Source organism: Mycena indigotica, assembly GCF_014461135.1.
Source record: "Mycena indigotica strain 171206Taipei chromosome Unknown Mind.scaff0001, whole genome shotgun sequence".
NCBI classification, from domain to species: Eukaryota; Fungi; Basidiomycota; class Agaricomycetes; order Agaricales; family Mycenaceae; genus Mycena; species Mycena indigotica.
Genome location: NW_023503000.1, coordinates 5,642,183 through 5,663,438, shown reverse-complemented (window position 1 = coordinate 5,663,438; position 21,256 = coordinate 5,642,183). Strand labels below are relative to the sequence as shown.

Below are 21,256 nucleotides of genomic sequence, written 5' to 3'. Positions count from 1 at the left end.
GCAGGAGCCAAGATAAGTCACGTTGCCCCGAATTGCACCCTCCCGCATTCTTCTTCGTTCTCCTGATCCCTCTCGAGTCAACCAGAACAGTGACAACAGCCGTCGTATATTGGTGAGTCAGCCTAGCGGGAGGGAAAGAACGAGCGACGAGCTGACAATAATGAGCAGGGTGTCGGCATGAAGAAGACAGCGTCCAGCTCGAAATCCGCCAACGTTCCCGCGTCTCCGCGCCGTGAGCGAAGCAAAGCTACGAGCAAAGTCCGCAAAGCTCAATCCTCCTTCACCGACACCGCCAAAGACATCGTTCTAGGCAAGCCCAAGCGAAAACGAGCCGTCAAGCATGTCGACCCAGCTGAGAAGAAGAACGAAGTCGGGTGGGCCAAGGGTATCATCGAAGACTACGTCCTTGGGAAACACGTTGAAGGCTATCGGCTGGCACGACAAAAGGGCCGGACGGGCGGAGAGGGATTACTTCCAGAACGTCATCAACGAATTCATGTATTGCGTGCCTTTCAATCTACGGAAGGGCGAGCAGCCGCAACTCCCTCTACCACATTGGACGCCGGAGGTGGTGGTCGACGATAGTACGCTCAGCGACGAGGACCAAGCTCTGAAGGCGGCGTTTTTGAAGAAGAGCAAACCTGTGAGTGTGGGCTTCTGGCGAGCACGTTTTGGCGGGATGACTAACACTGCTTCTTAGAAAATCCGTCGATGGCTCTTATATCGGATTGAAGGCGCCGGTAGTCGCAGCAATAGCAACAGCAGCGACGATATTTGGAATATGCTTCTTGCAATGGCCACCAATGTTCACCCCCCAAGAAAGCGCACAAGGCTATCAACAATGGATGCACGAGTCTTATATGACCGACATCGACCCGACCGTTCAGCGAGAGTGGGCAGCGCAGAACGGGGCTCAGGAAGGCGAGATGCCGACGAAGGGCCCTAAGACGGGCTTTCGTGCCAAGGTTGCTCGACGTCTGTTCAAAGAGCTCCCTCTCGAACGACAGCAGGAGTACCGCGCTCGCGCTAAAAGCAGAGGCTGCCGCCAATCGGGAGGCATACGCTGCGAAACTTCGTGCCTGGCCAGGCAAGACGCCGCGGGACTACCAGAAGTACGTATATTTCGAAGTCGCCTTTGCGAATGAGACTGAATTTCCTTGCTCATAGTGCGATTGATAACTTGGGTCAATTCTTACGACGAATCATGAAGGGAATCGCCGAGGCGACTGGATTACATGTCTTCTTCATGGCCGGGCGGGCCAATCCCACAATATGGGGGTAGCTTACGCACTGTTCAGTGAGTTTTTCCCTACTAAGTACAAGTGCGCCTCTCCTAACAAATGTGGCAGTTTGGCATATGGGGTCAATCAAGCGACCGTTCCCGTCTCCTTTCCCAATTGGCACAAGGAACGTTTTGGGACGGGAGTTGTGGGACTAATGAAGGATTATCTGAAGACGGCCTTCAGTTAGTAACAATAACCATCTTCTGAATGCTCTCTGAATTCTTTTACAGCTTCTGCGCAATGTACGGCTGCTGCGTTGCCCCGCGAGGATCAAGTCCCTCCTCCTCCTCCAAAGCCCGAAGTCGCTTCTCCTTCGAACAACGCCGTGGAAATCACAGCTCCCCTCGACTTCATTCCCGTCGACAGCAACTCCGAAACCTCGACAACCGCGCCCGTAACGAAGGAATCATTGCTCTCCCTGATATCCATGAATGGAGATGGCGATCAAGAGGCCCTTGGAGCGATCGACGACAAGGACAACGAGGATGATGAGGACGAGGATGATGAGGATGACGACGACGACGACGACGACGACGACGACGACGACGACGACGACGACGACGACGACGACGACGACGACGACGACGACGACGACGACGACGACGAAGACGCCGAAGCTGCTGCTGCCGCCGCCGCCGCCGCCGCCGCCGCCGCCGCCGCCCCGCCGATGACCCCAACGGTGTGAAGGCTGCGCGAAAAGCAATGGCCGAGCGTGAAGCGAATATTGCCAGAAACAAAAAGTTGATGGAATCCTTGGGGCTGAAGCAAGCGGTTAAGGACCTTAAACGGTCGCTGGTCGAAGACGAAGCTCCGACAGGCAGCACCTCGAAAAAACCTGCCAAGGGGAAGCCATCAGGTCCGGCTCCTTCTCCTCGGGTTACGCGGGCCAGCGCTCTAGCTCCCGCTCCCGCTCCCGCTCCCGCCCCCGCACCGGCTCCCGCACCGGCTCCCGCTCCGACTGCCGGACCGGCGCCGGCCACCTTATCCAGCCCGGCCGATCCACCTCTACCCCCCTCTGGTTCGCCACCGACTCATCTGATACTGGCCGCAGGGCCAGATGAAGATGTTGTTATGGGGGATGGGGATGCCCCTACAGGCCACATAGAGATGGTCGTCAACGCCACGCTCCTGGACGTTCAAAAGGCCATAGCCAAGGACGCTGCTTGGCTGGCTCATGTGATCGAGGAGGTGTCGAAGGTCCCGCTGGGAACAGAGTTCACCGCAATGGTTAAGTGCCTGGTCGCGGCAGAACGGAACTATGGCTGGAAGAATGGGCTGGGTGGGCTGTTGACGAAGCATCGTCCCCGACATGTTAGCGATTGGATCCAGAACCGTCGAATTGCGACCGCGGCGGAAGTGCACAGTCAAGAACGTCCCAGCCTATGCGCAACAGTGGTGGCAATGGTGGATCATAAATCAACCACGCTGGCGAATGAAGGACGAAGCGCGACCGCCCCATTCGCGACGGCGCCGCCAGCCAGCTTGCCGTTGGTGAATGGGAGAAACTGGTCGTTCCGGGTCACAATGGGATCAGCACGTTCGTCGCCGCTCTTTACCTGGTGGGGCTGCAAGGAGAAGGAAGGCGGGGAATACTCGGCGGACTGGTTGGAGGCTGTGGAGGACGTTGAGTGGGTACTGAATGGACTTGCTATTGCTATATTAGATGAATAATCCTGCGGACTTTCGATAACTAGTTGGACTTGGTACATATTATCGTTGTATAAAATCTTTTGATGACCTGAACGTGAATGGAGAAGGTTAAGTTGACAATGACACACAAAGACTGCAGAAGACTTGTGAAAAATAACACAGCAGTGCTGCCATCAATTAATTGCTTAGTAAATCAACTGATAAGTCATGATTTAGGAGGACAAAGAAAATATTCTCGGATTAAGGGCAGACAAAGAAACTAAATGATGGCATCAATCAAAGCATAAATATGACCTATAAGACAATACATCTATCTGTTTGGATGGTGAGCTCAAAGTGAGTGAGGTTTATTGCAATGATGCCATCAATAAAATCTAATACCAATTATAAATATAATCACATCAACAGTTGCAAATTCTACCTGATAACTAATAGTAAGATAGAACTGATGCCATCATATTTGAGTGAAAATATCTTTAATTTATATTTAATAAGCCTGGATAGGAAAATTCTGTTGAAATTAATACATGAATTGTATTTGGCTAGCTGCATCAAATATTGATCAATTATTTGATAAGAACATCAATTGTCTAGTATAGTGGGGCCGATCAATTTTTAGTAGGGCCATCAATGTTCTTATAGGGCCGATCAATTTTCTAGGAGGGTACATCAATTTTTAAGTAGGGCCATCAATTAACCAGTCAGACAGATCAATTTTTTAGTAGTTACATCAATTTTTCCATAGAGCCATCAATATTCTTGTAGGGCCGATCAATTTTCTAGTAGGGCCATCAATTAACCAGTCAGGCAGATCAATTCTTTAGTAGTTACATCAATTTTTCCATAGAGCCATCAACTTTCTTGTAGGGCCGATCAATTTTCTAGGAGGGTACATCATTTTTTGAGTAGGGCCATCAATTTCCCCGTCAGGCAGATCAATTTTTTAGTAGGGCAGATCAATTTCCTAAGCAGGATATATGATTATATTTTACTGCATCAATAATTTTATCGGTCCATCAACAGGATCATACCATCACTAGTATCAATGCATCATCAAAAACAATGGCCCGGGGTGCCGGCCAGCTACCTATTTGAGAAGGTGTATACATTACGAAAATCGTCTAACAGAGCATGTGTGCAGCATAGAGTTAGTATTTTCTGAAACCGTGCCACAGGCTACTACTAGGGTATTTTGTGTAAATACTACCACTTGGGCTCCGAAGCGTGGTTCGGACAAGATCACGGGAAATAACGAATCGCAGGCCCGTAAAAAGTGTCGGATGACTCCAGATCCACCTTCTCGACCAGCAACCTTCGAGGGTAGTCCTTAATTTTTCCTATTAGTATACTCCTTTTTGTCCATGGAGTAGTACATACTTCAAGTTGTTCTTTAGACTCGCATGTTGGGAGACATTAGCCATATAGTATATGAGCAAGATATTGTACAAGTGGCAAGTTTATAACTTGTCATGTTAGATCAGCCCAAGATCAGCTCATTTTTCCATAGGAGATCGGGCCGGAGCCGGATCATGTCACATAGCGTCACATATTATGGCATCACGTCCCACTCACTATCCGTCGATATTCGTCTTCATGCCAACTTCATGCAGCCTTCTCGCCTCGGCCTCCGACAAATAGCGCAAAATCACTAGCCGTGTTTGGCCCGAAACGACGGTGAGAGGAGATGGGCAAACGCAACACCTTGAGAGGGGCCAACGACACATGAGTGTCTGGCGGGAGATAGTGCGTGGAGAAGAGAAGAAATGGGGTGCAGGCTCGAGAGGACCCGAAATGAGTACAGTCGATGTCGCGCCGAAGGCCGTTCTTGCGAGGTTCTAATTCTGGAAAGGGTTCTTCTCACATTCACGAGGCTTCATACTTGACGCTGGAAGACCACGTACCTGGCCGCATTCTCAGGTTGGCAGAGACTTCTTCTTAGGGGTGCAATCTATTTTTTCTACGAGGTCGCCGATCACCTCTGACGACAGTGGACACGATAAAAGAGGTCGCAGCATACGAATTGGGTAAGATTATGCCTGACCCACCGACCTTTGCGCTTCCCATCATAATCCTTATTATCCTAGGCTATCTCGTCTATCGACGCAGACTGAGCCCTTCGATATCAGACCTACCTGGACCCCAACCCGAGTCCTTTCTGCTTGGTACCACATCAGCTGCTCCTCAGGCATTAGTTTGCTCACCCCGAGCTCCAGGTTCTCTTCCAGAATTCCAACAGGGCCAGGTTGGAGTGGTAAGCTCAAACTCGTTGTTCTCGCTATGCATGCAGAGGCTAAGAGCCATTCTTAGGCCGAATTCAAGTGGGCCGCCCAATATGGCGACGTATATCGAGTCAAGGGAATTTTGGGGGTATCAAGGCTTTGCATTCCGTATTAATCGACCTGGCTGATTGACTGACTCTAGACCGAACGACTCTTTGTCGCTGACCCCAAAGCCATCCACCACATCCACCATTTGGCCAGCTACAATATCCGCAAGCAGGAACTCAGAGCGGAACTCAGTCGAGTGTTCACCGGACCAGGCCTCAGTTATGTCGAGGGTGAGTGCACTGAGCAAGAAGAGTTCCGCGGTTGAACCGGTGACTCCAGGAGAAGCGCACAAACGACAGCGACGAATCAACTCGCCTGCATTTGGTACCATGGATGCCCGGTCCTATATTCCGATCTTTTTGTCGTATGCCTCTGTGAGCTCCAACGGTACACCACGCTACGCCCGACTTACCGTCAATAGCAGGTAATCTCCTACTTGAACCCGGATATTGGCCGGCTCTGAAGCGACACAAGCTTTCAAGGGCCTGGAAAGAAAGCATCGGCGCAAAAGGCTCACTCTTAGTCAACACTCCCAGCTATTTTACGCGGCTTCTTCTTCGATGCCATCGGCGAGGGTAAGCATTGTGCCGCCTTTCGTTGAGACATTTTGGTCAATTCTGCTTAGTGGCTTTCGACTATCGCTTCGGGACCACAGACAACTTGAACAGCGAGCATCCTCTTTCTACGGCCCTGAACAGCGTCCTGTAAGTGCACCCGGCTTCTTATTTGCCACTGAATAGAGTCTTTTTTAGTCCACAAATGTACACTCCCCCAACCAAGAAAACTATCTTTATATTCGGCCTTCTGGAATTACTCCCGGCGTGGCTTATGAGGCTCTACATGCATCACGCACCCACCGCAGGCCTCCGCAACAGTCGCCGTGTTGAAAAAATTGCAACCGATCTGGCGCGGGAACTCGTTGCCGCGAAATCTGAGGAGATCGCTGCAGGGAAGCGGAAACGCGACATCATGAGTCTCTTGGTCAAGGCGAATCTCTCCGAGAACCCCCGGACAAGTCTGACCGAGGACGAAATGCTGGCCCAGATGCAGTAAGGCTGAGTTATCGTGGCTGCGTGTTTACATTAAGACCAACGCAGGACTATAATGCAAGCGGGACAGGAGACGACGGCGGTGACATTGTCCTGGTATGCACAGGCGTTTTTTTATTGGTAAAACAGCTGATTCGATCTTGCAGGACGTTGTTTGAACTGACGCAACATCGAGATGTCCAGAACAAACTAAGAGCTGAAATCCAAGCCACGGAACGCGCAATTCGCGAACGGGGAGAAACGCAGTTTACCTGGTCAGACTTCGAGGCCATGCCCTACACTATTGCGGTCATGAAGGTTCGTTTACTAGTCGAGGAATACCCGTCGTTTTTATTCGTTGTTAGGAAACGCTTCGATACCACCCAGTCGCGTTCGTTCGTCTATTTTGATTACTGGAACTTGGATTCGAGGCCAACCCAGGTACAACAACACCCGCGAAGCCGCGCGAGACGAGGTCCTCCCGCTCTCAAACCCCATCACCACTAGGTCCGGAAAAATACTCACAGAACTTCCTATTCGAAAGCATCAGGTCATCGTAGTTTCTGTGGCGGCGTACAATCGGTGAGTGCCAACCCTTGAAATTTTCTTTCCTCATCGGAGCCTGAGCGATAGAAATACCCAGATCTTTGGCGCAGATGCAGGCCATTTCAACCCCGAACGTTGGTTAGACGACACCGTTAAGCCGCTCGCTCCGCTTGGTGTCTATGGCAACCTGTACTTGGTTTTTGTCCGTGATATGTCAACAAGTTTTAACCCCCTTCGTTCAGGATGACCTTCGGAAGTGGACATCGAGCATGCATAGGTCTACTCATGGTTTATCCGTGTTCCGTGTTCTAACATCGCACTTACAGGTTACCGTTTGGCGTAGGCCCTCCGCACTCTATTGTGTTGCAACTGAAAGTGACCACGACAGGATCTACGAGTATCAATCCTTCCTTGTGGAACTGGTCAAAAACTTTGCGTTCACCATGGACCCCGCCACTGCCCAACAACTTCGCCGACAAGCATCGCTGGTTATGCTTCCGATGCTCCCCGGTAAAGTCGGCCCACACATGCCCCTCCAGGTGGCCCCAATCGACGCCGTAGAACAGTGCTTCGTATTCAAGACGTAGGGTAGAGTATCTGGCAGTATAGTCAAGTGTACCGTCATTGACCAAGAAGAAATTATCAGTTCAGAACAGCACCAATATGCTATCCTGTTTGTCGTTGTCTATCGTCGATGAGCATGAGGCACTCGATTAAGCTCGTGCTGCCACGAGTGGAATCAGTGCGCTGAGAAGTACATCCATCGAACCACCATCCTCTGCCAGAACACCAATGTCTTCGTAGTCATCACGATCAAGCACCCTATCCAACATTTCTCCTGCACCTGATAAGTGGGCAACGTGGGCACAAGCGCAATGCAGGCTGAGGAGGCGAGGGTCTGGCAAAGGTAGTTTTGTGTTGGCATGAGCGATCTTGTGGGTAGGAGCCCAATTCTCGAATGTGATCGTCTGCTTCGCGGTAGGGAGGATATGATATGCGTGCATAAACTTGATGTTGTAGGTGTTCTAGAATGGAGTATTGGAATCGTGCAACAGGACGATGGAGTTGACCGACCTCGCTGTCCGGAACCGGTTCGAAAGTCATTCTCAGTTTTTCAAAGAGGTTATGGGCGCTGGACTCGAGTGTGATGATATTGCGAAGGTCGTGAACTCCAGAAGATGAGGCTTTGTCGTCCTTTGCTTGGGCTTCATCGATTAGAACAGATACCAGTGTTCCCATACCGAAATTGCGAAGAATAGTCAAGGTAGTTGCTCCGCTATCTTCCTTGCAATTGGCCACAGGATACAACAGATTTCAATGACATTACCTGGTTGGACGTTTTCGAGGATGACATTGTTGAGGATGTGGCAAGTCTCCACCACGTTCACGTGGAAGGGCCCTAATTTGCCACTTTCAAGTTGATCAAGGAGCTCCGGTGATAAGCCGCATTCTGGAACACACATAGGAAACCACTATTTTTGTTCGTTTCATGGTTACAGCGCACGTCTAGGAACTGGCATGAGTCCCGAATGGCCAGTTAGGGAGATATCTGCGAAGAGGCGTTTCGATTCGACCGTTGTTGATAGCAACTGGCCGTTCAGAACGACTCTTACAACAACCAAAAACAACAGCAGAGCCCAACCAACATAGAGGATCCATCCAATCCTATATATATACCAAAAGGGAGTGTAAACCAAAAGGCATATTCGGTCTGGCACGCGCTGGGACTCGAACTCAGAACGCTCCAACGACGGTTCAACCAGGCTTCGAACGGATCAGTCCCTGACAGCATTGGAACGCGGTTTCGGAACTTACGCAAGGATAAGGACATGTGGAGGTGCGGTTAAACGGGAAGCATGACTCAGTGGAAACGAGGGCTTGGCTGTAGATCGCGGCGACCTTAACCCGCAACCGTCCAACCAAACAACTTGACAACAGATTGCGATTATCTCGTTAAGAGATTTGCCTAACGGTGTCTGGCGGTTAACCTCAAGTCATGGATATCGATGGAAAGCTAGGAAGTGGAGCAACACGACGATAACAACAACAGTTAGCGGACCGTTCACAAAAACGCATAGACGGTCGCAATAAAGGAGGATTTACAAAGGTCATTGACACCAAACACGCGCTACCGGTCATCTAGACCTGGATTTTCGACTCTGGGCCTTATGGCGAAACGATACCTTACAAATTATGCACATGGACCATCATTCTGTTGTGGCGATTTACCTGATCTTATCATTTTCTGTTTTAGTATTTATATCTCTGTCCTGTATTTGAGCGATTCACGGATTGCCCCGCGTTACTAGGTGCATCTGGGGATCTAGCTTGTCAATATCATCCTGCTAGCTCTTTCATTCAAGTAAAAAGGCGTTGTGATCAAAGAGTTGAGGGTTCCGGTTGCCGTATAAGAGAGTTTCGGTTGGCGTATACTTGGTTTCGGTTGGCGGTCGAGAGTTTAAGGCAGTTAGTTCCTGACTTGAGACGACTCCTTGGGTTTAAGGCAGTTAGTTCCTGATCCAAACGAGTATAAACGGTTCTGGGCATCGTATTGGCGCTTTCCTATTGCTGGATTTCGTCGATAGTACGCTTAAGGACAACCACAAAACAAATCTTTAACAAGATTTCATTCGATCTACCCTACAACCTTGCACACCCGTGTACAGGCTCTGTTCCCAGGGTTCTGCACTCGTATTAGGAGACGGTTATTGGTGGTTGTTGGACGTTTGGAACGGTGTTATACGGTTATCGCTCAGACAGAACGACTATTTGTTGTTTTGTTGTTGAGTTTTAGTTGTGTAGTGTCGGTCTCATCTCCGGTCTCCCCACCCGTCATCCACCCTCATCATCTGGAGCCCACCGCGAGGGGTGATCGAGTGTTATATTGCAAAGAACTCTGTTTAGTGCAAAAACAGCTGTGACAAGAAAGAAGACAAGCAAGCGCCCACACGCTTGGATCAAAGAACAAAATTCCACCAAAAGGGAAACAGAAAGATCTCACTGATTCCCAACCAAACGACTTCCCTGGATTGTTAAGAGGCGTTGGAGAACTGCGACCAACACCACTTTTCGTTCCCAAATTAACGAAGAAACCAACACCGAGAACCACGCTCAACTCACAAGGAGCTCGGAACAGAGAAGCACCACAAAAATCGACGAAACCTCAAGCATCTTCGTCGCGAAAACCGATTCAAGCATCGAGCAAAAAGCGCTTACCAACAAAACCAGCTACAAAGCGCAAAACAACCGAAAGGAACACTACAGTCGAAGAAGAACAGCAATCGTCGACACCATCTTCGCCTTTAACGGACCTATCTGAAGGTGAACACAACACAAATCGGATTAACGAACAACCGATTGAACAAAACAACAACATGGGGGATAACGGAAACGTAAATAATGGAGGTCTGGGAGGAGCGGCTGCGCGTTTTAAGGTACCGGAAACCTGGGATTCGGGTCGTCCGAAGTTTCGATGGGAAGACTCCTGGCAAGTTGGAGAAATTCCTAGACGAATGCGATCGCATTATCGACCAGGCAAGTATTACTGAAGCGGCGGAAAAGAAGGAGACGGTGTTGCGGTATTTGGATACTCGATATGTGAAGGAAGCGTGGAAGAACTTGACGCCATATGGAGGAGGAACGTTCAAGAGTGGAAAACGGCGATAAAGTCGATGTATCCAGAGTTGGATGAGGTGAACGAAGGGTCGAGGAGGCGTTTGAGAGAGATTTGCGCGGAAGCCAAGGGGGCGAGTCGAGAGGATTTGGGGTTGGTTACTCGTTTTTGTGCGTTCTTCGTACCAGAAGCAGAGAAACTACTCCTGCCTCCCTCGTTGGTCACGAACAAAGAGTTGGTGTCCTTGATCTTGAATACGTTGCGTAGCGATTTCGCGTCAGCAGTCGAAGCGGCGCTGAACCAGCCAAATATCGCGAATATTCTAGGGCCAAACGCAAATGCAAATCAGAACGCAGCAAACACTCGTAGAGGGGATCGTTGGAGCTACAAGGAGGTTCTCAAGGTGGTGGCATGGCTTGCGAACAACTGGTCGGGCAGAGAAGCGGATGCGGTATCGAGGGATGATGCTAAACCATCGATCTCGATGTCGAATCTCAGTGGAGGACCGTTAACCTCGGATACGAGGGTCAAGTCGGAGTTTAGAGACCAAATGGAGAGTTTTGCGCTGGAAATAAATGCGTTAAAGGACGTCATGGCCGTGCGGGGATAAGCAGTTGATTGAGACTATGAAGCAGATGCATGTAGCAACTGAGTCTAGATCGAAGGAAACAGCGACTCACCAGCACCAAGGGCAGCCTCAACGAGAATATCGCCAGGGTGGAGAGAGCGAAACTATGGTGGAATGCAAGGAAATGAACAGTGTCATTTCTGCGAAGAGACTGGGCATATGGTGCGGGATTGTCCGAAAAAGAGGGCGTTATTGGACCAAGGAAAGATCGTTATGGAGAATGGGGGTTTGCGATTACCTGGTGGATATTATATCCCCAAGTATCCTGAGAACGTGTCACGTTATCAACGAGTGTTGGATTGGTATAGCAAGGGAGGAGGAGCTGGAACGACTGGGAACGCGCAAGTGAACTATCAATCGTCGTTCTTCAACGAGTATACTCCGAACGAGCAATACAATCTCTTGTATGACACAAGCGAAGACGAAATCCGTTCGTTACGGGCCCAGATGGCGGCTATGGCGAAGCAAGTGCAAGCCAATAGCATGTCGACTGGTGGCCAACAGCAGCGTTTTTCAAGTCCTCAAGCACCAGTGCAGACCTATCCACAGATCCTTCAACGGGAACCCATGGTGCAAAACGGAAGTGGTGGAAGAACGCAGCAGCGAATGGGGGAGAGTGGAGTTGGGAACGAAAGCTTATCCTTCCTTCATTCAAGCGCCCGTTCAACCGGGCTTGCCGGGCAGGGGATTCGAACTTTCAACAGTTCTTGACGATGTATAACATGGTCCAGGCAATGCAGAATTCGCCGGGGTCGGGTTCGCAATCGGGAGGACAGTCGATGGAGTCACAGTACGCAAACACACGTTCGCAGAAAGACAACTCGGCTGGCGGAAAACCAAAATTTTTAGATAGTTCGAGGATGGAGACCGGAAGCAAACGAAAGAAGGCTTCCGAGGCAACGAAGTCTCTTGAGAACCGATCTAAAGTTGCGAAGGAAACGTCAAAACGGAGGCAGGACCGAAGAGAACTGGAGGAGGAGTCGAATCGGATAGTGGAGAAGAAACAGAACCCGAAGTGTTGGAAAAAGAGGATGTGCCGAAGAAGAGACGAAAGGCGCGTTTCAGAGGAGAAGACTCGGAAGATGAGAAATTTGAATACGCAGCGAGGATGGCTCCTCATTCGGAATCTCCAGGGCGAAAACGGGAAACGCAAGAACGGCGAGGAACGGGCGTATAAATTGGCTACCAAGTTCGATGACCCAAATATTATTAAGCGTATTGTTGAGAAAACGGAGAGTACAGTCGTATACACGATATTACCGTGGGCGATTTGATCTCGCCGCCAGAATATGCCAAAGCTATGAGGAAGTCAACGAATCGAACGAGGCAACCGATAAAGCCAGTGTTACTTAACGGAAAACTTGACGAAGGATCGGAATATCCATTCATGGAGGACGAGGGTGTCGAGCTCGACTCCAAAATGATGCTGTGGATATAGATGAACTACCAATGGTTGATTCGTTCTATATCTCGACTGAGGAAGATCGTCAATACGGGATAAAGGAAGGGTGTTATGTTAGCACCGACCCTTATCTGCAGTATGTCGCCGTTATCCCCAGGAGAACCGCCTAAACAAGTGTTTTCGGGAAAGGACTCTGCGTCGTTACGAGTTGTATGGCCGTTAATCGCAGCAAGGGAACATGTGGAATGCGTTATAGACAGTGGCTCTCAGATAGTCTCGATGGCGTTATCGGTAGCTGAGCGGTTGGGAATCCCTTGGGATCCAGATCTGCAAATCTACATGCAGAGCGAACCGGCAACTGAAGAAGTCGGCTGGATTAGCGGAACGTTTGTTTCTTGTTTGGGGACATACCCGTGTATCTGCAAGTCCACGTTATCGACCAAGTAGCGTATGAGGTGTTGTTGGGACGACCGTTCGACATCGTTACCGAGTCAAAATTGGAAAACTTTGGAAATGGGAATCAAATGCTCACCATTCGCGACCCTAACAAGGAGCGACGATGTGTCATTCCAACCCAAGCGGGAACGTTTTCATCGACAACCAATTCGAAGAGGATTGAGAATGCGCAGAAAGAATCGCCAGGGCAAAAGGAGAACCGAGACCATCGAGTTAAAGTCGAAGCGGAGTCGGATTTTCAGAGCTCGTCCAGGAACTAGTGGAGGACTGGGGAGGCGAGGAACTGTGTATTAGGGTAGGAGTGGACGAGTCTGGAGAGTTGAGAGTGGAAGGGTATATGGAACCTGAGGATGGGCGTTGTTTCTCGGATGATGAATTACGAATGGCGTACTTAACAGCAAGTATGGACTCCAAAGCGATGCGGAAGGACCAGAAAGCAAAGGAGCTGTTGCAGGATTTCGTTAGAGAAAGGTCTTCAGATTCAAAAACGGAGAAATATGTGGTGGAAACCCGAGTTGTAGCAGAGGAAAATAGGGAAGACGAAGGTCAAGACGAAGAGCGTAGAGCGGAAATAGAAGCATCTTATCTGGGACATGTCCACAGACACGATCCGTTGATACCGTGTCTTAGATGTGCGGATATGGCTTTCGATAAGGAGAAGAACGGGACTGCAGTGGAACCGGGAGTCGAAATCTTTGAGACGTTCGCAGGCAAGAAGTATAAGCCAGTAGCCTTAAAAACGAGACCGGTTTATGGCGAATTGCCAGAGCGTTATCGTATCAAACGTGAGATAATCGGTGATCCACTCGCAGAACTACCCTCGTTATCAGCTAAGCCAGTGGACTTCGTTCCAACTGAACGATACACGCAGGAGAGGATGGAATTCATTGACAAGGTTCATAATACTGGATTCTTGTGGGACGAGGAGTTGAAAGTTATTCATAATTTTATGATGCTTCAATGGCCTGCGTTCGCCTGGAACGATGAAGAACGGGGACCTTGCGACATGATTTCTTTCCGCCTGTTGAGATTCCGACCGTGGAGCATAAGGTGTGGATTGAGAAGAGCATTCCGATTCCAAGGGGACAACTGGAAGAGTTCTGTAAAGTTATCAAGAAGAAATTGGACGCGGGAGTGTACGAACCATCGAACGCATCCTATCGCTCCAAGTTCTTCGGAGTCCTCAAGAAAGATGGGAAGAGTATTCGCTTGGTGCACGCTTTGGAACCATTGAACGCGGTAACGATCGCACATTCGGGTATACCCCCAGCAACGGAGGAACTTGCAGACCATTTTTCGGGAAGAGCCTGTGGAGGAGTGTTGGATCTCTATTCTGGATACGATCATAGGGACTTAGCGGAAACCTCAAGGGATTATACTACGTTCCAATCGCCCTTCGAGCGTTGCGACTGGTAAAACTGCCTCAGGGATGGACGAACTCGGTTCCGATCTTTCATGAAGACGTGAATTACGTCCTGAGGGAAGAAGTACCGCACGTTTCGATGCCATACATCGACGACGTACCTATTCGTGGACCTGCAACCCGATATGAAGATGAGAAGGGAGTGGCGGAAACGATTCCAGAGAACAAGGGGATCAGGAGATTCTTCTGGGAACACATGCAGAACGTAAACCGAGTCGTTCAGCGATTGAAGTACGCTGGTTTAACGGTTTCTGGGATGAAGGCGGTGTTGTGTGCGGACGAGTTCGTAGTTGTTGGGCATACCTGTTCGTATGAAGGCAGAAGGCCATCGACGGATCGAGTAGGGGTCATTACCAGATGGCCTCCTCTCAAGAATGTGTCGGAGATTCGACAGTTCCTAGGAGTCCTCACCTATATCAAGCATTTCATTCAAGACTTTCACATAATGAGCAAACCGCTCACGGATCTGCTGAAGAAAGGAGTGGAATTCGAATGGGGAGAGTTGCAAGAGGCATCCATGGCGATTATAAAGAAGGCTGTCGCGGAATGTCCTGCGATCCGTCCTTTGAACTATTCAGAGGATTGGACGACAGTCATTCAGATCGACAGTTCCTACAAAGGAATCGGCATTGTAATCTATCAATATCAAGAAGGGAACTCAAGAAACGATACTATTCGCGGTTTTCGTCCATTCCGTTGGATGAGCGACAGGCAAGGTTTTCGCGGGCGAAGAGAGAGTTGTTTGGAATCAAGAGGGGGCTTGAGCATATGCAATATTGGATACTGGGATGTCGAAATTTGGTTCTGGAAACGGATGCGTCGTACATAAAGGGAATGCTAGATAACCCTGGCATGGGCCCGAATGCTACGATTAACCGTTGGATAGAACAGATCTTGATGTTTCATTTCGAATTGAAGCATGTTATGGGCAAGACCTTCACGCCAGACGGACTGTCTCGACGAGACAAGGTTCCAGGAGACGAGGAATACGACTATGTTGACGACGGACCGGAGATAAACAAGCCTGGGGTTCATGAAGACTGGGATTACTCGATCCCTCAGCCAAGGGAGTTCGATGATTTCAAGTCTGAAATCGATACTCGGGTGGATATTATTTCGAGCGCTGGATCTTGACGATGATGACGAGATGGAAAGCGAAACGTGGAGAAAACATGGCCAGCTGTGTCTCGACACTTACATGGAGTCTATCGACGAAGCGGAGGTCATTCGAAACGCTTATCAACGAGAAGGAACGGAGTTGCCTCAGTATATTTCGAGTTTTGTTCGGGAACCTGAGAAGTTGCTGCCTAATTCGGCTTTCAAATGGGACGCACGCAAGCGCGAATCATACCCTGAAGAGCATCGAAACGTAGAAGCGATCCGGGCTGATGAAAAACTGGAGTTGGTGGAGAAATGGTTGAGGGATCCAAAGAAGAGACCGAGTGGTTTTACGGATAGAGCGTTCGACGCGTTAATGCAGTACGCTACGGAAGTTCTTTCTGAGTGAAAAGGGTCGACTCTTCAGGAGGGATAACAATGGAATGCACAAAGTAGTGGTTAAGAAGGAACATCGGATGTATGCAATGCGTTCAGCACATGACAGTCTGGGACATCGGGGCGCTTATGCTACGAAATCCTTGATAGAAGTCAGGCTGTGGTGGCCCCAAATGGATCGGGACGTGTCGTGGTACGTTAAAACGTGCCACATGTGTCAGGTTCGGCAGAGTACACTGTTGCGCATACCTCCTATTCCGACGAAAAACACCAAGTTTATTCCAGAAAATCCACACGGACGTTATGGTGATGGGGGCTGCTTGAACGGACACAAGCTCGTTATCGCAGCAAGGGATTCGTTGAGCAGATGGCTGGAAGCGAAGGGACTTAGGTCTGATACAGCAGCCGCGATTGGCATGTTTTTGTTGGAAAACGTTATCTGTCGTTGGGGATGTCCTGCGGAAATCGTTACAGATAACGCTCCTCAGTTCATCGCAGCGTTGGATTGGTTGGAAAACAAGTATGGAATCAAAGGCATTCGGATATCGCCCTATAACTCTAAAGCAAACGGACCAGTAGAGAGTGGACACCGGGATGTGAGGCAGTCTATAGTGAAAGCCTGTGCAGGGAACCCTAACAAGTGGTTTTACTTCTTACCGCAAGTTGTTTGGTCAGATAGGATAACGATCCGACGGGGATTAGGCTGTTCTCCGTATTATGCGGCGACAGGCTGTCATCCGATCTTACCGTTTGACATTGTGGAAGCGACTTGGCTAGTGGAATACCCGGGGCAGATCATTAGTACCGCGGAATTGATCGGTTATCGAGCACGCGCCTTGGTGAAACATAGGAACCACATAAAGGAGATGCGGGAACGAGTAACTAAGGAGAAATTGGAAGCTGTTAGGAGATACGAGCGGATACACGCGGCAACGATAAAGGATTACGATTTCAAGCCGGGGACATAGTCCTCGTTCGAACACCAGGATTGAGAAGAGTCTCGATAAGAAAGCGAAACTGAGGTATCTAGGCCCAATGGTCGTCGTCAGACGAACGACTGGTGGATCGTACCTCTTTTGCGAACTGAACGGAGCGATGGTTCCGGGAAAAGTGGGCGCTTTCAGGGTTATTCCTTATGAAGCAAGGAAACGTGTTTCGTTCTCGAAAGACATTGAGAAACTCATTGATATGTCAAAAGAAGAACTGGATTCGTTGGCCTTGAGTCGAGAGGATGACGAAGGGACAGACTTGCAGTTTGGGAATCTGGATCTGGATGACGAAGAAACGTCCGATAACGAGGAATCGTCCGATGAGGACTGAAGAGTTCTTAGGAACGAACCGAGTTAAAGAGGAATCGCGGCATCAAGATACAAACGCCTTGAGGCGCGAGTACACAGTACAATCCGAGTAACGACAGTAACGGCTAGGGAAAGTGGCCTTGTAAACGAGCGTGGGGGTATATAGTATTGTGGGAGAAGGGGAAAACGCTGGAAAGTGTTTACTTGCGGTTGTGGGACGGACCATTGGGAGTTGCGAGTCGAAGCGTTTCCTCGAATAACGGCCAGATACTGCGATGGATCACTGGGGAGCCTTCAGCACTAGACACGATGACGAGACGGAAGGGTTACGGACGGAAGTTTGCTTTCAACCTTCATTCCGCGGTCCTTTGCAAGGTCGAAGAGTGTTTGGTACCGACGAGCAACAACCTCGTAGGTGTCAGCGAGTACGCCATTCGTTGCACGGCGAGAAGGACTTGTTGTTGAGCGAGTTCGAGACAAGCGAAAATTTGCTTGTTCGTAACGCGGACTTCACCACCTTGTGCGAATTGGTCGAGGAGCTCTTGAACGGTCTTGAACTCAAGATCGGCGGGTGCGGAATCATCGACAGTGTAGGGATTAGTCAGAATCTGGAAACGGGTTAACGATTTAACGGAAGTCGATTTTGAAATGAACGCACGATGCCAGCGACAGCAGACGCGGGAATCTTGAGTAGAGATGGTCAGATCGAGTTTTGAGCTAACGAGGAACGCTGACCACGGGAACGTCTTTGGAATCCTTCTTCTTGGAAAACGAAGGATACGCTGCGGATTTGGCACGAGTTTCATCTATCAACTCGGGGGGAAGTCGCTTTAGTGCGCTTCTTTTTGGAAGGACTCTTATCAGTGTCGCCCGAAGTGACCTGTGAACGAGGCGAGACAGGAAGATTAACGATGGGAACGGGGTCCTCTGAATCGTAAAACAAACGACGGACCTCTTCTTCTTCGTCTTCTGGATCGGTCGAACGCTGGCGCTGCAGTCGATAAACGCGCGGGGATTGTGTGGATCGAGAGCTTACCTTGTTGGATTGCGCTGCGCTGGTCGAACGAGTGTTCTGAAACGAGCTTGAGTTGCGAAGGAAACTATCAATAGTAACAAGAGGAACCGGGGTGGACTTGGAGGAGGTGGCCTGTCATTGATAAGATAAGCGTTTCCGAAACGGGAATTGTTCTTGCCTTTTTGGTCTCAGGGGCCTTTTTCTTCGCTTCTTCGGCGGCCTTGCGTTGTGCTGCGTACGCACGAGCGGATGCATCGATATGATTGAAGTGGGCAATACAAGCGTTCGTGTCGCGAAGATGCTGGTCCTGTTTGGCAGCCCAGGTTGATTCGTTGCGGATGTTGTTCTGGATAGCGTGGAGCTTTTGAAGGCAGTGAGGAATGTCCTTGTAAATGAGCGGGCTGGCCGCGAGGCGTTCGCGAACAGCTTCGTCTTTGAGTTGGGGCAACTGTAAACGGTCTCAGATGGTTGTGAAACGGTCGATGGCCGCAGGCACGGACCAGATAACGGTACAGCTGGTGGATCTTGCGAACGTTTTCATCGTTGGTCCGAATACGCAGGTCCTGGATGGTTGTAATGAACTCGTGAACGTCGGTTTCGAGCTCTTCTGAGACTCCCTCAGAGGGTTCTCGAGGCGCGTGTTCGGAGTCAGCCATGGATTCGTCACTGGAGGACGACTGGAAGCTCGTTAACGCAAGGATTCGGGTCGCTAGATCGATGAACCGTACTTTTGGGGAAAGATATGGAGCGAATGTTCTGGGGTAGAGAGCGGAGAGGAACTGGAATGGGTTGTCTAACCACGGCATCCTAAATAGGTGGGCTACATTGCTGGGACAGCAAGATGTTAAAAATGGGGGAGATGGGCACAACGTGGTCCGGATGGAGCGCAGCGTGGCCGTTTGACGAGGAAAGCATGGTTGTGGGTCGCAATTGAATTAATCGCACCAACGGCGATGCTCTTAGAACGACTAACATCATGTTTCCACCCTCAAAACGCCTTACTACCGGTGAAGGGACCAACTATGGTGTGAAATAACGTGGAGAACGATATATCCGGAGCTCGACCGTATGCTCTATCGCTGAAAGGAGTTCGATCGTAATATCTGGAAACCAAGATCTTCAAAAAGTACCTTATCAACGAGATTTTGTTGGGCCAGAACAAAGGAAATCAAGGCACAACGCGTCCTTGGCATTTCAAAACGCTACTGTAACGACAGGAATGCTTGTTTTCGACGGTAACGACAGACTACGAGTTGGACTAGGGAGATCTTCGTGGAGGATGATCAAGGGAGACGTTCGGTAGGGCAGGAACCAAAGGAGTGTGAGCTACCTGGAGCGCAGGAAACGCAGGGAGCATCGGTGGCACCCATAGGAATCTTACGGATAACGGTCTGGTGAAGGACAGGGGATACCGCCTCGAGGTCAGGAAGACTGGTGAGCGACGAACTGCTGGAAGACGCGATATCGGCGATGTTCATGATCGTTGTGTGTCCGTACTCCGTGAGGAAGTCGTTATCTTGTACGAAACCATGAAGGGAAGCCTGAAGAACGGGTTGAGAACCGAAGGAAAAACAGAGACACCGGGGGAATAACCTGAGAATGAGCAGAATCGAGCCGAGCGAGCAACTCGCAGGCAGCGTAATACTCCGTTTTCAGAGATTGGATCTTCTTGCGGATCTGGTCACGACGGATCTCGGCTTTGTCTTCGAGGAGAATGCGAGAATAGTGGGCGATTTTGGAGAGTCGCTGGGTGCTGGGGCTCCCTTCGAGACAGGACTCAAGTCCTTGGAGAGAATCGTTATCGAGAGTGCCGAAAATGCTTTGGATGCCGCATTCGAGCGTTTTCTGGACCTTGACGCGCATAGAGTCCAGGAAGGTTTCGAGATGCTCACTGGAACGAAGCTCATCCCAGTTGCGGAGTAGAGCGACGGTTTTGGCAATCTTCTCCTCGTCGTTCTTGGTATCGTCGTGATCTGAAAAACGGTCAGCCAAAAACAAGAAAACGGGAATTAGAACGAACCAAGGAACGCCAAATGCGATTCACGGTTGAAGGAGTAGAGAACGGAGAAGCCTTCAAGGGTGGAATAGTCGCAGGTATCATTGCGCCGACAGGCCGCAAGGGAGACATGGAATTCCTGCCATGATGTGAACGCAATCACGGTTGAGAACTTTGCAAGAACTGCAAGGATCGAGAATCTGTGTTCTATATCAGAAGAAACGCTCGAAAAACGGAGTAGAACGACAGGACATACATCGAGGCTTGCACACATTTTGAAGATAGCAGGATAGGGTTCTTTCGAGAAGAGACCAGTGTAGAGGATTGGAACCATAGGCTCGTTGACATACTTGGGGATGCCGTTGTCAGCCATGTCGAACGATTAGGGAACGCTGGATAACAGAGGATGGAACGACTTATATTCGTTTTTGGGAGTTACAAATTCGTTGTGGAAACATCAGAACGAGTGTGTGGGCGACCGATCACGAATATTGTCAAGATGATGGAATGTCGAATGAAGGGCTGATGGAGTAAGGTGGATCAGAGAATCCTCATCACAGATTGCCGAGATGTCGCGTTAACGGAACAAAGAACGGACAAACGAACAAGCGAACGATAACAACTGCGTTTTCTGGAGCTTTCTTGGTTGTTTAGATCCGTTATTTCGGACTTAATCGCACGAGAAAGGGAAGGCAAACGATTATTATTGATATGTTTTTGTCGACGCAGCAGTACAAGCAAAATACTACTACGTCGACCGGCGACTGTTCGATATACAAAAATTTTAAGGTCCGTGACCGTGGACACCCCCGCAAAGCCACCGAACGAGTTGAAGAGCGTTGCGAACTCCAGACCAGAGCGGAACCTCATTTGAAGGGACCAGCTTCGTTGGAGTCGGCGTCAGGGACGAAAGAACGGTGTCCAGAACCCAGTTCGTTGGGTGGAACCGCTTTCTTCTCGTCCTCTTCCTTCTTCTTCCCGTCGTCCTTGTCGCCGTCGTCGTCAGACGCCCAATCGGAATCTGGAGGAAACATGAGAGGAGAGCGTTATTAGGAGAGAAAACGAACCGTTGTTGCTAGGGAACCTAGCAGAAGCCG

At 49.8% G+C, this 21,256-nt stretch overlaps 2 protein-coding genes across 2 annotated transcripts; one reads left to right on the top strand and one right to left on the bottom strand.

The window, feature by feature from the left end:
• Positions 1–4,965: 4,965 nt before the first annotated feature.
• On the top strand, positions 4,966–7,421 carry MIND_00158800 (Cytochrome P450; the record flags this gene model as incomplete). The annotated part of the gene is made up of 13 exons (XM_037358513.1): positions 4,966–5,184; positions 5,241–5,300; positions 5,355–5,490; positions 5,540–5,634; positions 5,784–5,835; positions 5,886–5,964; positions 6,013–6,309; positions 6,358–6,405; positions 6,456–6,606; positions 6,654–6,679; positions 6,730–6,870; positions 6,922–7,036; positions 7,077–7,421. The coding sequence occupies 13 exons, from the start codon at positions 4,966–4,968 to the stop codon at positions 7,419–7,421; spliced, it is 1,764 nt and encodes a 587-aa protein (XP_037226423.1).
• Positions 7,422–7,547: 126 nt separating this feature from the next.
• On the bottom strand, positions 7,548–8,073 carry MIND_00158700 (HNHc domain-containing protein; the record flags this gene model as incomplete). The annotated part of the gene is made up of 2 exons (XM_037358512.1): positions 7,548–7,859; positions 7,909–8,073. The coding sequence occupies 2 exons, from the start codon at positions 8,071–8,073 to the stop codon at positions 7,548–7,550; spliced, it is 477 nt and encodes a 158-aa protein (XP_037226422.1).
• Between the last annotated feature and the right edge of the window lie 13,183 nt (positions 8,074–21,256).